Below are 12440 nucleotides of genomic sequence, written 5' to 3'. Positions count from 1 at the left end.
TCTTTTAAGTTTTAACAGTATCAGCGGCAAACTGGCGATAGTGAAAGAGCAAAATAATAATAATAATAAAAAAAAACCGTACTTTATCCTCAAAGGTCGAAAAAACACAATTGACGAAACCCAAACGGGCAACACTCATAAGATTTTTTATTGGTCTGTCACCCGCACGTCGTTAAGGTACCAAGTGACGCTAGCCTTTGCAACCTTCACCTGCAAGTCCACTTATGCTCTTTGGAACATGTGATTAAAACTCATGATCTGAAACAGGATCATCAACTCCTGTCTCAAATGGCACCCGGGTACCTGTACATCTCACTTGTCTTCTTTTTTACCTTGTTTTCCTTGGTAATTATTGGAAAAAAGATGTTCTTTTCTTGATTTTTTTTTTATGGGTTTGGGACCTTTTGGTTCCTCTTTCTTCAATTAATGATCTTTTTTGTGTTATTTCTCTGGAATCATACATATTATACTGGTTATTAGGTTACAGGACATGAAGGGGGTGGGGATTCAGGGAAGTACCCAATAGTGGTGAGCACATGGCCTTTCCTGGAGGCTGTGAGAGCTGCGTGGGAAGCAGTTGATAAGGGGTTCAATGCTGTTGATGCTGTGGTAGAGGGTTGTTCTGCTTGCGAGGAATTGAGGTGTGATGGTACAGGTTGGTACCATTAACTCTGGATTTTTTCTTTTAATTGTTAGGATATTCCTTCAGGGTAGGGTGAGTTGAGTTTTAGTCTTTCTTCTTCAATATTTAAGACTTTTGAACTCATTGTTTGGTAGAATACCTAGGTTAAGCATGACTTGCACTATTAGTTAACCAAACAAAGACAATTGCTACTTGAAATCAGACTATGAATCCCATTGAGCAGTATCTGATTGTCCCAAAAGTATGATATCTATGCTTCTTTCATGTATTCCTTGAGAAGATTCTTGAAGCTATAGATTGCACCAAAAAGATTAAAACAAAATTGCTCAACATATACTGTGTCCTCTTTAATGGAAGTTTACTAAATGCATGTCAATCTCGAAAAAGAAATAGAATAACTGCATTTTTGTGATTTTGTTTAGCATGTTAATGCCCTGAATGACGTGAATTTGACTGTAACAGTGGGCCCTGGTGGAAGTCCGGATGAGAATGGAGAAACTACAATTGATGCCTTACTTATGAATGGGGTAGACAACATTGTGCCAACTTTGTCTTAACTGTTATTTTGATCCTTGTTTCTTTGCTCATATTAAGAGAAACAACTAAATCTCTTGTGTTTGGTAAGGATATGCATAGGCCACAATGGAGGTTGGAGCTGTTGCTGCTATGAGGTATGTGAAAGACGGCATCAAAGCTGCAAGATTAGTCATGCAACATACCAAACACACAATGCTTGTTGGTGATAGAGCTTCTGCCTTTGCCATTTCAATGGGTCTTCCTGGACCCACAAACCTAAGTTCATCAGAGTCTATGGAGAAATGGACAGGATGGAAAGAAAATCACTGTCAACCTAATTTTTGGAAAAATGTTGCACCTGTTGATAGTTGTGGCCCTTATCAGCCAAAGGATAACATGGGGCTTAACAAGGGGATTTGTTCTGAAGCCAATTCAATGGGGATTATTGAATCCCGGACATCTCTTGTTGGTCCTCATAACCATGACACCATATCAATGGTTGTTATAGATAAAGTACGTTGATGTAACTGCTGGTTCATTGCGATCCAGGCGCATATATGCAGAGATTCACATTTGTTTTAAATGAATTTCTTTTTCTTGCATAGATGGGACATGTGGCTGTTGGTACATCAACAAATGGTGCAACCTTTAAGATCCCCGGCAGGTAAAATCTCCCTTGCTACAAGTAATAATGGCAGCTCTTTTTGTAGATTCCATGACCTGATCCCTTCTCTCTAGGTTCAAATGTTGTTGTATTCAGTAGAACTTTATTCAGCATCTGGTAAATTACTCTCATAAACCTTTAGAGGAGATTGAATGATTCCAAACAAACTTCTATTTCTATGTGAACTCACAAATCGCAATATTCAAAATTAGTTTAGGTAGCAAGATGACTTGGCTCCATATATTTGTTGCTGGTGAACAAAGACACTATCTAAAGTAGGTATAATGAATTATTCCTGGACTAAAAACATTAAGCAGCAGCAATCATGTCTTTCATTTTTTAGCATCAAAGAGTTCTGGATACCTCTTTGAAAAGAATAAGTCACATAAATTTGTCTATAACACAACATGGATAAGCTTTTCTTCTTAAAATTTTTTTCAATCTACTTTGTTTTTGCTTTTTTATAATTGTTTTTGCCTTTTTATTGGGGGGAGGGGGGGAGTACATTGAGTATGTTTTACACATCACCTAACATATTATCTTCCCTGATTGCAGGGTGGGTGATGGACCTATTGCTGGATCTTCTGCGTATGCTGACGATGAAGTTGGTGCTTGTGGTGCAACTGGAGATGGTGACGTCATGATGCGCTTCCTTCCATGGTATGTAACAAACTTGAAATTTTGAACTTCCCACATTTGGATCACGATAATATTTAATCAAATATAGGAAAAAAATGAAGTGGTATTTTCTTCTTTTTCAGATCAGGCTCATTAATTGAAATATTTAAGAACAATGTTCTTAGAGTTAGCAAATCTTTACAAGGACTGCAAATAACTAAGGTGTACTCTTTGATTGGCATTGTTTTGTTGTTATGCTTAGTTAGCATGTTGTTCGTGATGGCAAAACTTTTGCTCACAAAAATCCAGCCGCTCAATCTTGTTTACTCTGTTGTTTCCTTTCTCTATTCACCCTTTGCAACTGTTCTACTTCGACTAGTCTGATGTGCTATGTGCAAACCTTATCTGATGCACAGATATGATATAGTGCTTTTATCTGTTTTCAGTTATCAAGTTGTGGAGAGCATGAGACAAGGAATGGAACCCAAGCTTGCGGCGAAGGATGCAATAGCACGAATTGCAAGAAAATATCCAGATTTTATGGGAGCTGTTTTTGCTATCAGTAAGAATGGTGTGCATGCTGGTGCTTGTCATGGTTGGACATTTCAATACTCGGTCAGAAGCCCAGATACGGACGATGTAAAAGTTTTCATGGTGCTGCCCTGAAATTGCTTCTGCCTCTGAACTAGGAAAAGTGGCATAACATGCGTCTTTTCTCCGATATCACTATAAATGCTCAACAATCTATTGTTTTATATTACCAATGAACATCGTGGAGAGTATATATCTCCTTACGGTTTGGTGGCTGATGTACACCTCTCAGGTGGTTTCATGCATCTTTTATTAATTAAAGACTGTTCTTCATTCATTATATCTTTGGTAATACGAAGCATTCTCTCTCTCTCTCTCTCTCTCTCTCTCTCACAGGTGGTTTCTATGGACATTATGTCAAATGAAGCACGGTTCTTCAACAAGCCAAAGATAACGTCATCTAAAGATGTAATCGGGTCGGTATAATAAGTTCAAACTCGATTTGAAATTTAATTTGAACTTAATCGAGTTTTAATTTTTATGTTCAAATTCAACTTAAAAAAATTGAGCTACTTGAGCTCATTCTATTAGAATCGTTTAATAAAAATAAGTATGATTTTCATATTCAATTTTAAATTTGATTGTATTTAAACTCATTCGAATTTGAATTTATATATATATATGTATGTATATATATATACATATATATAATGATAAAATAATAATTTTTTAATTGAAATAATAAAAATATATTAAAATTTAAAAGTTTGATTAAACTCATGAGTTATTAGAGTTGATATTAAGATGTTTGAACTCAACTAACTTAATAAGTTGAGCTGTTTGAGCTCGAGTTTAACTCGATAATAATCAAATTGAATTTAAATTTTATTCAATTCGAATTCGAAGCGCTTGCAAGTATTAACATATCATTTTTAACCTTACGGGGTATTTGGTTTGCAGAATTGTAGATTCTAGAGAAAAGTGTAATTCCTGAAAAAATGCGATACTTAGGATTTTCTTCTATTTTTAAGGTATTTCATGTTCAAATTTACTCGTTTGATTGAAAAAAATCTATATATATATATATATATAATTCCTGAATAATTACTATAATCTTTTTGGCATATATGATGGTAACTTAAATAATTTAATTTTTAATTGAAAATGATTATTTAAGGTGTTTTTTACCAGAAAATACATTGAATAATCCTTACAAAAATTTGAATGAGGTTATTTAAGGTATTTATGGTCAAAAAACATCTTGAATAATCCCCTTGAAAGAGTTTTTGTCCAAAAATATCTTTAATATTTTTTTTATATTTTTTGAAGATTATTCAAGACGTTTTTTGTCAAAAAACATTTTGAATAATCCATTACAAAAAATTAAATTGGGTTATTCAAGGTATTTTTGGCAAAAACGCCTTGAATAATCCCCTTTAATTAAAAATTAGAATGAATTATTAAAAGTGTTTTAGACAAAAAAAACGTCTTCAATAATCTTCTCAAATTTTTTTTTGGATTATTCAAGGTGTTTTTGCTTAGAAAACGCCTTGAATAATCCCTTCCCATTTTATTTTGGAAAATGCCTTAAATGGGGTTAATCAAAGGCATTTTTGGCTAAAAACGACTTGAATAATCTTCAAAAAATTTTATGAAGGGATTATTCAAGGTGTTCTAGCCAAAAAATTCATTCAATAATCCCTTTCAATTTTTATGAAATGATTATTCAATGTGTTTTTGCATAGAAAATGCCATGAATAATCATTTTTAATTTTTATTAGTGGATTATTCAATGTGTTTTTAAGAAGGCATTTTTTTATGAAAAACGCCTTGAATAAATGCCTTTCAATTTTTTAGGAGATTATTTAAGTCATTTTTTACTAAAAAACACCTTGAATATTCCTTTACCAAAAATTGAATGGGGTTATTCAAAGTGGTTCTAACAAAAAATACTTTCAATAATCTCTTTTAATATTAATGCCTTGAATAATCTTCTCCAATTTTTTTTGATATTATTCAAGGTATTTTTTTTTTAGAAAATACATTGAATTATCCCATCTTTTTTAAAAAAATTATTCAAGGTATTTTTCTCCAAAAAATATCTTAAATGATCCCTAATAAAAAATTTAATAGGATTACTAAATACATTTTTGGCTATAAAATGCCTTAAAATAATATTTTTTATAATATCAAGAATCATTGAAGGCTTTTTTAAAGTAAAACGCATTTAGTGATCATTTTTAAAATTCATTTTCCTTTTTGAACTTTGGCAACCCAAACAGCTAATATAGTAAATGAAAAAAAGCTGCATTGCAACCAACTCTTAAATCATCAACCCATTTAGTTTGGTTTTTGGTTTCTTTATCTCTCTCGTCACCGCTAACCATCAATATTTCAATGCCATTGCACCTTTTTTTTTATCAGTATGTGCGTATTTGATCTATTTGTGGTATTATTTATATTCTTCGATATATGGTTTTTTTTTTTCATTCTTTGCTATATATATAACATTTTTTTATTCATTTCATCGTCACCTTAGTTGCCCAACCGTCCTTCATTGCATGTATGGTGTTTCGTTGTAGTTTGGTTTAAATATTGTGGTTTGCTGATAGGTATTGTGAAAATTATATGTATTTTGTTACTCATCATTTGTTTTGCATGGAACTTAAGGTAAAAATCTTAGTATGACTTGTGCCCATAAAATATTATTGGTTTGAGGATGTTTTATGTATATTGGTTTAGTAACTGTAGTATGATTAGAGAAACAGTTTGATATATTTTGTATAATTATGATCAAAATTATATGTATTATGGATTTTGAAAAACATATGTTTTCTACTACTAAACATGAACAAGACACACCTATAATAAAAAAAAAAATAAAGGGATAAAATAAATAAATTTAAGCAATTGACATGAAAATTCACGTCAACTTTAATCAAAGTGGGTAACCTGTTTCTGATGGAGTTATTAAGTTGGCTAGTCACATTAGAGTGGTCATTGAAGTGATCGACTATAGCAGCATTTCTATTATGTACCACAATTGACGATGAGTTTTTGATTATCTAAAGGATTGTATATAGGAGTCGGTTATGGTGTGTTTATTCAACTATTTCATAAAATTTGTTAAATGATCATTTAATTAAAATTTATGTGTTCATACTAATTGTTTTAATACGCAAACCCACTCATCAAATACTTTTTTCTCAATTGTGATACATTTTTTTTAATCATTCCACCCAAATCTATTAAAATTTTTCATATAACAAATTGTATAATATTATCTCTTAAGTAGCTTAACCCTGAATTTGATGTGGGGGGTGGCTTTAAGTTGTGAAGTAGAATGACTTGCTCCAGCATTCATTCAATATAACCTAGATATCCGATGCGAATTGTCCTATTATGGCTATCCATTTAAGACCATCAACCAAAGAATGTAAGTGTTGGACTAAATGTGAATCCTCTTTTCTAGTCAATGAATGGTTACCAAAGCCAAAACTATCCAATCATCTTTTGGATGCACGTCAAACGGATTGCGATGGATTGTTATTCAATGAAGACATTTCAATTCCTAATCACATGGTTAGATATTTTGAAACAATATCAATATAGTAAATAAAAAATAATCAAAGGAATAAAATAAACGAATACACATGAAAAGAAAGCAACGTGTTCTCCAAATTGTAATATTCATTGGTCAATATCAACCATATGGTACATAAAATAAAACCATTTAGGCAAACTTATAATAAAATATAAAAACATATCTATAATTTTATGATCCCTCAGATTGTAACCAATGGGTGAACATATCATAAGCCAGATTATCTCTAAATTGAGTCTAATAATCAGATAGCTTAACATGCGTAATCAAATATTGATGATCAAATTCATCTGGTTGAAAAATACTTTTTTTGGCAACATCTCCTTCTCCTTCAATAAGATCAAAAACTATCTCAGACCTAATAAAATTATAGAGGCAACAAGCAGAAATGATTCTACACTATGTTTTAATTGAATAAAATGACTTTTTCCTTAAAATTACCCATCTAACTTTTAATATACCAAAACATCTCTTGATACAATTTCTTGCTTGAGAGTGTTTCATGTTGAAGTATTCATGTGGAGTCATCGGTTGGAGTCTTGCCTTCTAATCATGAAGATGGTATCATTGACCTCTATAAGGTGTCAATAATCATTCCTAATTTGTATATCTGATATCACATAAATAATAATTACCTATTATAACGATCAACAACATTACTAATATGAAAATAAGCAATATTGTTATTAACATTACATGCACATAATACAAATAATGCCTTGTAAGGTCTTCATCCCATTCCTGTGTGTAATGGCATCCTTTATCACTCTGCCATCTACTGCAGAACCTTTCTATCTCCGTAAAACATATATTAATTGTATATATGAGGTATAAACACTAAGGACATTGGAAACAATTTCAATTTTTCTTATCTTATATCTAAGTAAGTCAACTGCGTCAACATAGGCTTTAATGTATATCCCATTTAAAGCACACAAATAACTCCTGAATCATTTTTATCTATTATTTGTTGAATTTTTTAGTATGAATTCAGGTTGTTTAAATAACAGCGTATGTAATTTTAATACAAAATTCAACACAAAATGGAATTATCTATTAATTGTCTCTTCAAATCTGGTCACTTGACGCTTCATAATCTTATTTTTTATATGATGGATAATAATGTGGAGAAAGCTAATTACTAGTTCTTCTATTGACATATGTCTAAATGATTGTAACCCTCTTTCTATTTTAAACAAATGACATAATTTTACAAAAGCTCTCATGTTTATTATAATATGATCTACACACTACATATCATTCTTAAATATTATTGCATTTAAATTTAACTTTCTAATATGTAGGTTATCATAAGATGTTCTACCATAATATAGTCTATTTTATTTTTTTACATTAATATTTAATAAAGTTATAGCAATAAAATATAACAAATGCAACAAAGTCTCTATTCGGTTCAATTGCATCAAAAGCAATGTAACCAATTGTATCTTTCTTAATGAAAAACCAGCCATAATTGTTTAAATGAAATAATTTCGTTAAAGTTAAAAACATAATGGTGAGTGAATTTTGGTATATGGTGGATGGAATCTGCCCATATAATCAAATAAAAAATAAATCACAAACAAAACATTGGAAGATTGGAAGGAGCTAAAATAATTCAACCATAAAACATATAATATATATCATAAATGCTTTTAATTCAGAGCCAAATGACATCTAAAAAATTAAAAATAAGTTTATTGGAAAGCAACATGGATTACATACTATCAATCATAAAGTATACACACCGTTTTGTGTAAAAATCGATGATAAACTTAATAGAACGAAGATAAAATGACAGATAAGGAAGCTAAAATTTTTTCAAAGAGAAAAGTAAATGCTATGAGCTAAGATCTATTGAAATATAAATTTCAATTGTATTTGTAATTGAAACATGAAGAAGAAATATTTGATAGTTATATTCTTTTTTTGATTTATGATTAGACATTAGAACGTTCATATTGTCAGAACACGTTTATCGAGAGAGAAAATAAATTTTTAATATAGGAATATTGAAGGCGGTTGTAGGAAGAAACCTCTTAATTGATAACCAATGAAGGCGTTTTTCCATACAAATGCCTAAATAATTTATTTATAGACATATTTGAAGAAAGATCATGTCATAACATTTTGATTTATGAACATAAAAAAGAATAGTTTTTAAATAATGATCATTTAAGGTGTTTCTGATCAGAAACGTCTTGAACAACCTCATTTAATTTTTTATAAGGGATTATTCAAGGTATTTTTTGAGAAAAAAATTGAATAAACCCCAATACAAAATTGAAAGAGATTATTGAATGCATTTTTGACAAAAAAAATACCTTAAATAATCATCTCATAAAAATTGAAAGGGATTATTGAAAGTGTTTTTGGCTAGAAACGTCTTCAATAACCTTAATAAATTTTTTGTAAATGATTATTCAAGGCATTTTAAGGGTAAAACTGCCTTTAATAATCATCTCATAAAAATTGAAATGGATTATTGAAAACGTTTTTAGCAAAAAACTCTTTGAATAATCCTATACAAAAAAAATTAATGGAGGTTATTCAAGGTATTTTTGGTAAAAAATGCTTTTAATAATCTATTTATAAAAATTTTTGAAAATTATTCAAGGCATTTTGAGCCAGAAACTTCTTGAATAACTTTATTTAATTTTTTTGTAAAAGATTATTAAAGGTATTTTTCATGCCAAACACTATATATAAACTAAATTTTTTTATCAGCAAAACCTACAATTGACTTTGTCATAACATTTAGATCGGTAGACCATCGCTAGACATTAACTTGAGGAATCACCATCAATCTTTTTATTTAGGTATGATTGACCACCTAACTGAATCGATCCATTTTTAAAGAGAAATCTTAAGCTTGACTTAAGTATCTTTAAAAAGTAAATTCAATATCTGTGAAAATCAGAACCAAGTCCGAGAGTACGGTTACATGTGAGGAAGATTATAGCACCCCTACAACGCTTATCGAAAGATGGTATCAGCTCAATTTCGTGTTATTCATTAAGCCTTAGAGACTTTACCAAGTAATTAATTATTGAAAATTATTCTTAATTGGCTCCAATACTTTTGACAAAAAATTAAGAAAATCTTTTCACCTCAAAAGTATGCAAGAAAATTATTGTTTCCCTTGCAGAGGCTCCATTGTTGAATTATTTAACAATAAAAAAAATTTTCAAGGAAAGAAAAGAGGAAAAAACACAAAAAAGAATAATGCTTCAATATTTTATAGGGATCTTTTTCATTATTTTATTTTATTTTATTTAAAATTTACGCCTTTATACAAGAAAAATTGACACTTTCAACTTTTCCTCAAAAATATATTTTTCTTAAATTTTTTATTTTCAAGAAAAATTGATACTTTTAATTTTTCCTAAAAAGAATGCTTTTTTCAAAATTTTATTTTCAAATAAAATTGATACTTTCAACATTTCCTCAACAATACTTTTTTTGAAAATTTTATTTTGAAGAAAAATTGTTACTCCAAACTTTTCCTAAAAAATATTTTTTTGACAATTTTATTTTCAAGAAAAATTAATACTTACAACTTTTCTTAAAAAATATTTTTTTGATAAATTTATTTTTAAAGAAAATTAATACTTTCAACTTTTTTTCAAAAATACTTTTTTAAAAATTTTATTTTTAAGAAAAATTGATACTTTTAAGTTTTCCTAAAAAATGTTTTTTGATAATTTTATCTTCGAAAAAAATTGATACTTTCAACCATTCTTCAAAAATATTTTTAAAAATTTTTATTTTTTAAAAAATTGATACTTTTAACTTTTTCTCAAAAATATATTTTTAAAATTTTTTATTTTTTAAAAAAATTGATACTTTCAACTTTTTTCTAAAATATATTTTTTAAAAGTTTATTTTTTAAGATTATTATTCTTTTTAAAAAAAATTCATAACAAAACATTTAAATAAAAAAGCAAAATAACATTAAAAAAAAATACCGAAAATCCTGGCTTAGTTTAGCAGGGAACGGCCCGGTTTCTTTGTATTGAAACAATCTGGTGGCCTGGCTTGAAGTCTAGAGCAGATCGTAACTAGGTCAGATCACCTGTGAAGCAGCAAACGAATCCTTTTAAAAGGACTCGGTTTCTTCATTCCCCAAAGTGTTGTGTTTTAGTTTAACCATAAAAGCCAAAATTTGCATTTCTCTTACTCTTTTTTAGACTTTCACTCTCTCTCTAGCTCCGTGCTCTCTTCCTTCTCCCCACAAAGAACATCCCTTTTTCTAGATTTTGGTTAATCCCATTTGTACAGCCATCGTCTGACTTTTGTCGGTTGTCACCCGCCGGCACTGATTGTTCCAAAAAGGTCTCTACGAGTTTGTCTCGATTTCCTTAACTCAGACACAAACCCTAAATTCTCGAAACCATTTTCAAATGCCCTGAACCTGGAGCTACAAGCTGCGACTTTCACTGTTTCAGCCAATTTCACTGTCCGATCAGAACGATTTTAGGATATGCTATTCATCATCATTTGCTCTCCTTTTTCACTTTTTCGATTTCCAAACAACACCTTCTGTTGCGGACCGTCGCTGGCGATGCCACCACTGTAGACTTTTGTAACTTTGTTTTTTATTCTTTGAGTGGTGGATTATTTTTTGAATGCGGTTTTGTGGTTGTGTTTGGGTTTACTAGCTTCCGGTCTGAAGGTTAGATGAAGCTTGCTGAAATTCTCTGTTTTTGCCTGAATGCTACTTGATTATTAAGTGTGTCTTGTCAAGCATTCCTATCGTGTCTGGATTCTCTTGACGTTGGCTAGATTATTGCCCTCTAGAAACTACCTACCTTAAGTTTTTTGGGTTTGCTGGTGATCTCATGTGGACAAAATTAAGTGTTTGGAACTTGTACCTGAGGCTAAAATTAGACTAGTTTTAGGTGCTGCCTGGTATTGGCGCTGATGGGAAGTTGATGATGATGGAGCTGTGGTGGTAGAAGAGAGGTTCAAATTTGGAGAACCTGGCAGTCTTGCTTGATGGTTGAGCTTGCTTGATTTTTCGGTGTCAGTGCGCCCTTTTTGCAGTGTAATTATCCTTGCTTAAATAAGGACTCAGCTCCCATAAGATATGAGATCAAAATATTATCCGATTTAATCTTGAATGAGATTTTCATCCTCTATCCTTTTAATTTCAATTTTAAACTCAACCCGTTTATCTTTCAATTTCAATTCAAATTTAATGATCTATTTCATAAATTACAAAATAATAGACGGGCTTATTTTAAAAAATCCAAAGTCAATCCAAAACTCAAATCTAAAATCAAATAGACTAAACTTAATACCTAACTTGAGATTCGACAATAAATCGAGATGAAAATAGGATGTTTACAGATTTATATTTATTTTTAGATATATTTTTAAAATGATAATAATAATTTTATAATTTTATAATTTTTTTAATAAATTAAATTTAAAAATAATATTATTTTTTTCTTGAAATCTTAAAGTATTACAAAAAAATATTTTATTTCAAAACTTTAAATGCTGTTTAAAATATATCAAATTTCTTCCTAATTAAATTATTTTAAATTAAATATTAAAATCAAATATCTAATAATAAAACTTTGAAAATAAAACTTTGAAAATAAAACGTAGATTCTCTTAACCGCACGCCCATTATCCTCAACTTAACTTTTTTTTTCTTTTGTTTGTTTGAGAAGGAATGTCGTTGTCAAGTCATATCGGGGAAAGAAGAAATTTTCAAACACTGAACCAACCAAAGAGTTTCCAATAACTGGTCACATCACGCTCAACCGCATTAGCAATGGCTGGTCCAATGACCCGAGACTATAGGAAAAGAAGACTTGGAATGGTATGGTTTCCTCTTGAATTATAATTAGACA

General features: G+C 30.1%; 1 protein-coding gene across 4 annotated transcripts; it reads left to right on the top strand.

The window, feature by feature from the left end:
- The first annotated feature begins 152 nt into the window (after window positions 1–152).
- LOC111314473 (N-terminal nucleophile aminohydrolases (Ntn hydrolases) superfamily protein) lies at window positions 153–3314 on the top strand. Of its 4 annotated transcripts, none has more exons than XM_022915896.2 (7): window positions 153–299; window positions 481–655; window positions 1106–1170; window positions 1280–1672; window positions 1765–1823; window positions 2379–2483; window positions 2888–3314. In XM_022915896.2, the coding sequence occupies exons 3-7, from the start codon at window positions 1162–1164 to the stop codon at window positions 3105–3107; spliced, it is 786 nt and encodes a 261-aa protein (XP_022771631.2). In that variant the 5' UTR covers window positions 153–299; window positions 481–655; window positions 1106–1161; the 3' UTR covers window positions 3108–3314. The 4 variants fall into 4 exon arrangements, with proteins under 4 accessions (XP_022771631.2, XP_022771622.2, XP_022771614.2 ...); XM_022915887.2 differs by having other exon boundaries at window positions 1269–1672; XM_022915879.2 differs by having other exon boundaries at window positions 207–345.
- The last annotated feature ends 9126 nt before the right edge of the window (window positions 3315–12440 follow it).

This window comes from Durio zibethinus, chromosome 9, assembly GCF_047325235.1.
Source record: "Durio zibethinus cultivar Kanyao isolate XHJ-2024 chromosome 9, ASM4732523v1, whole genome shotgun sequence".
In the NCBI taxonomy this organism is placed as follows: Eukaryota; Viridiplantae; Streptophyta; class Magnoliopsida; order Malvales; family Malvaceae; genus Durio; species Durio zibethinus.
This window is presented reverse-complemented; position numbering and strand designations above follow the sequence as displayed.

Coding starts and splice junctions, on each gene's coding strand:
- LOC111314473 (XM_022915879.2), top strand. CDS start 289: ATGGCACCCGGGTACCTGTACATCTCACTTGTCTTCTTTTTTACCTTG. Junction 656..1,105: donor ATTGAGGTGTGATGGTACAG/GTTGGTACCATT, acceptor TGACTGTAACAG/TGGGCCCTGGTGGAAGTCCG. Junction 2,484..2,887: donor ATGATGCGCTTCCTTCCATG/GTATGTAACAAA, acceptor ATCTGTTTTCAG/TTATCAAGTTGTGGAGAGCA.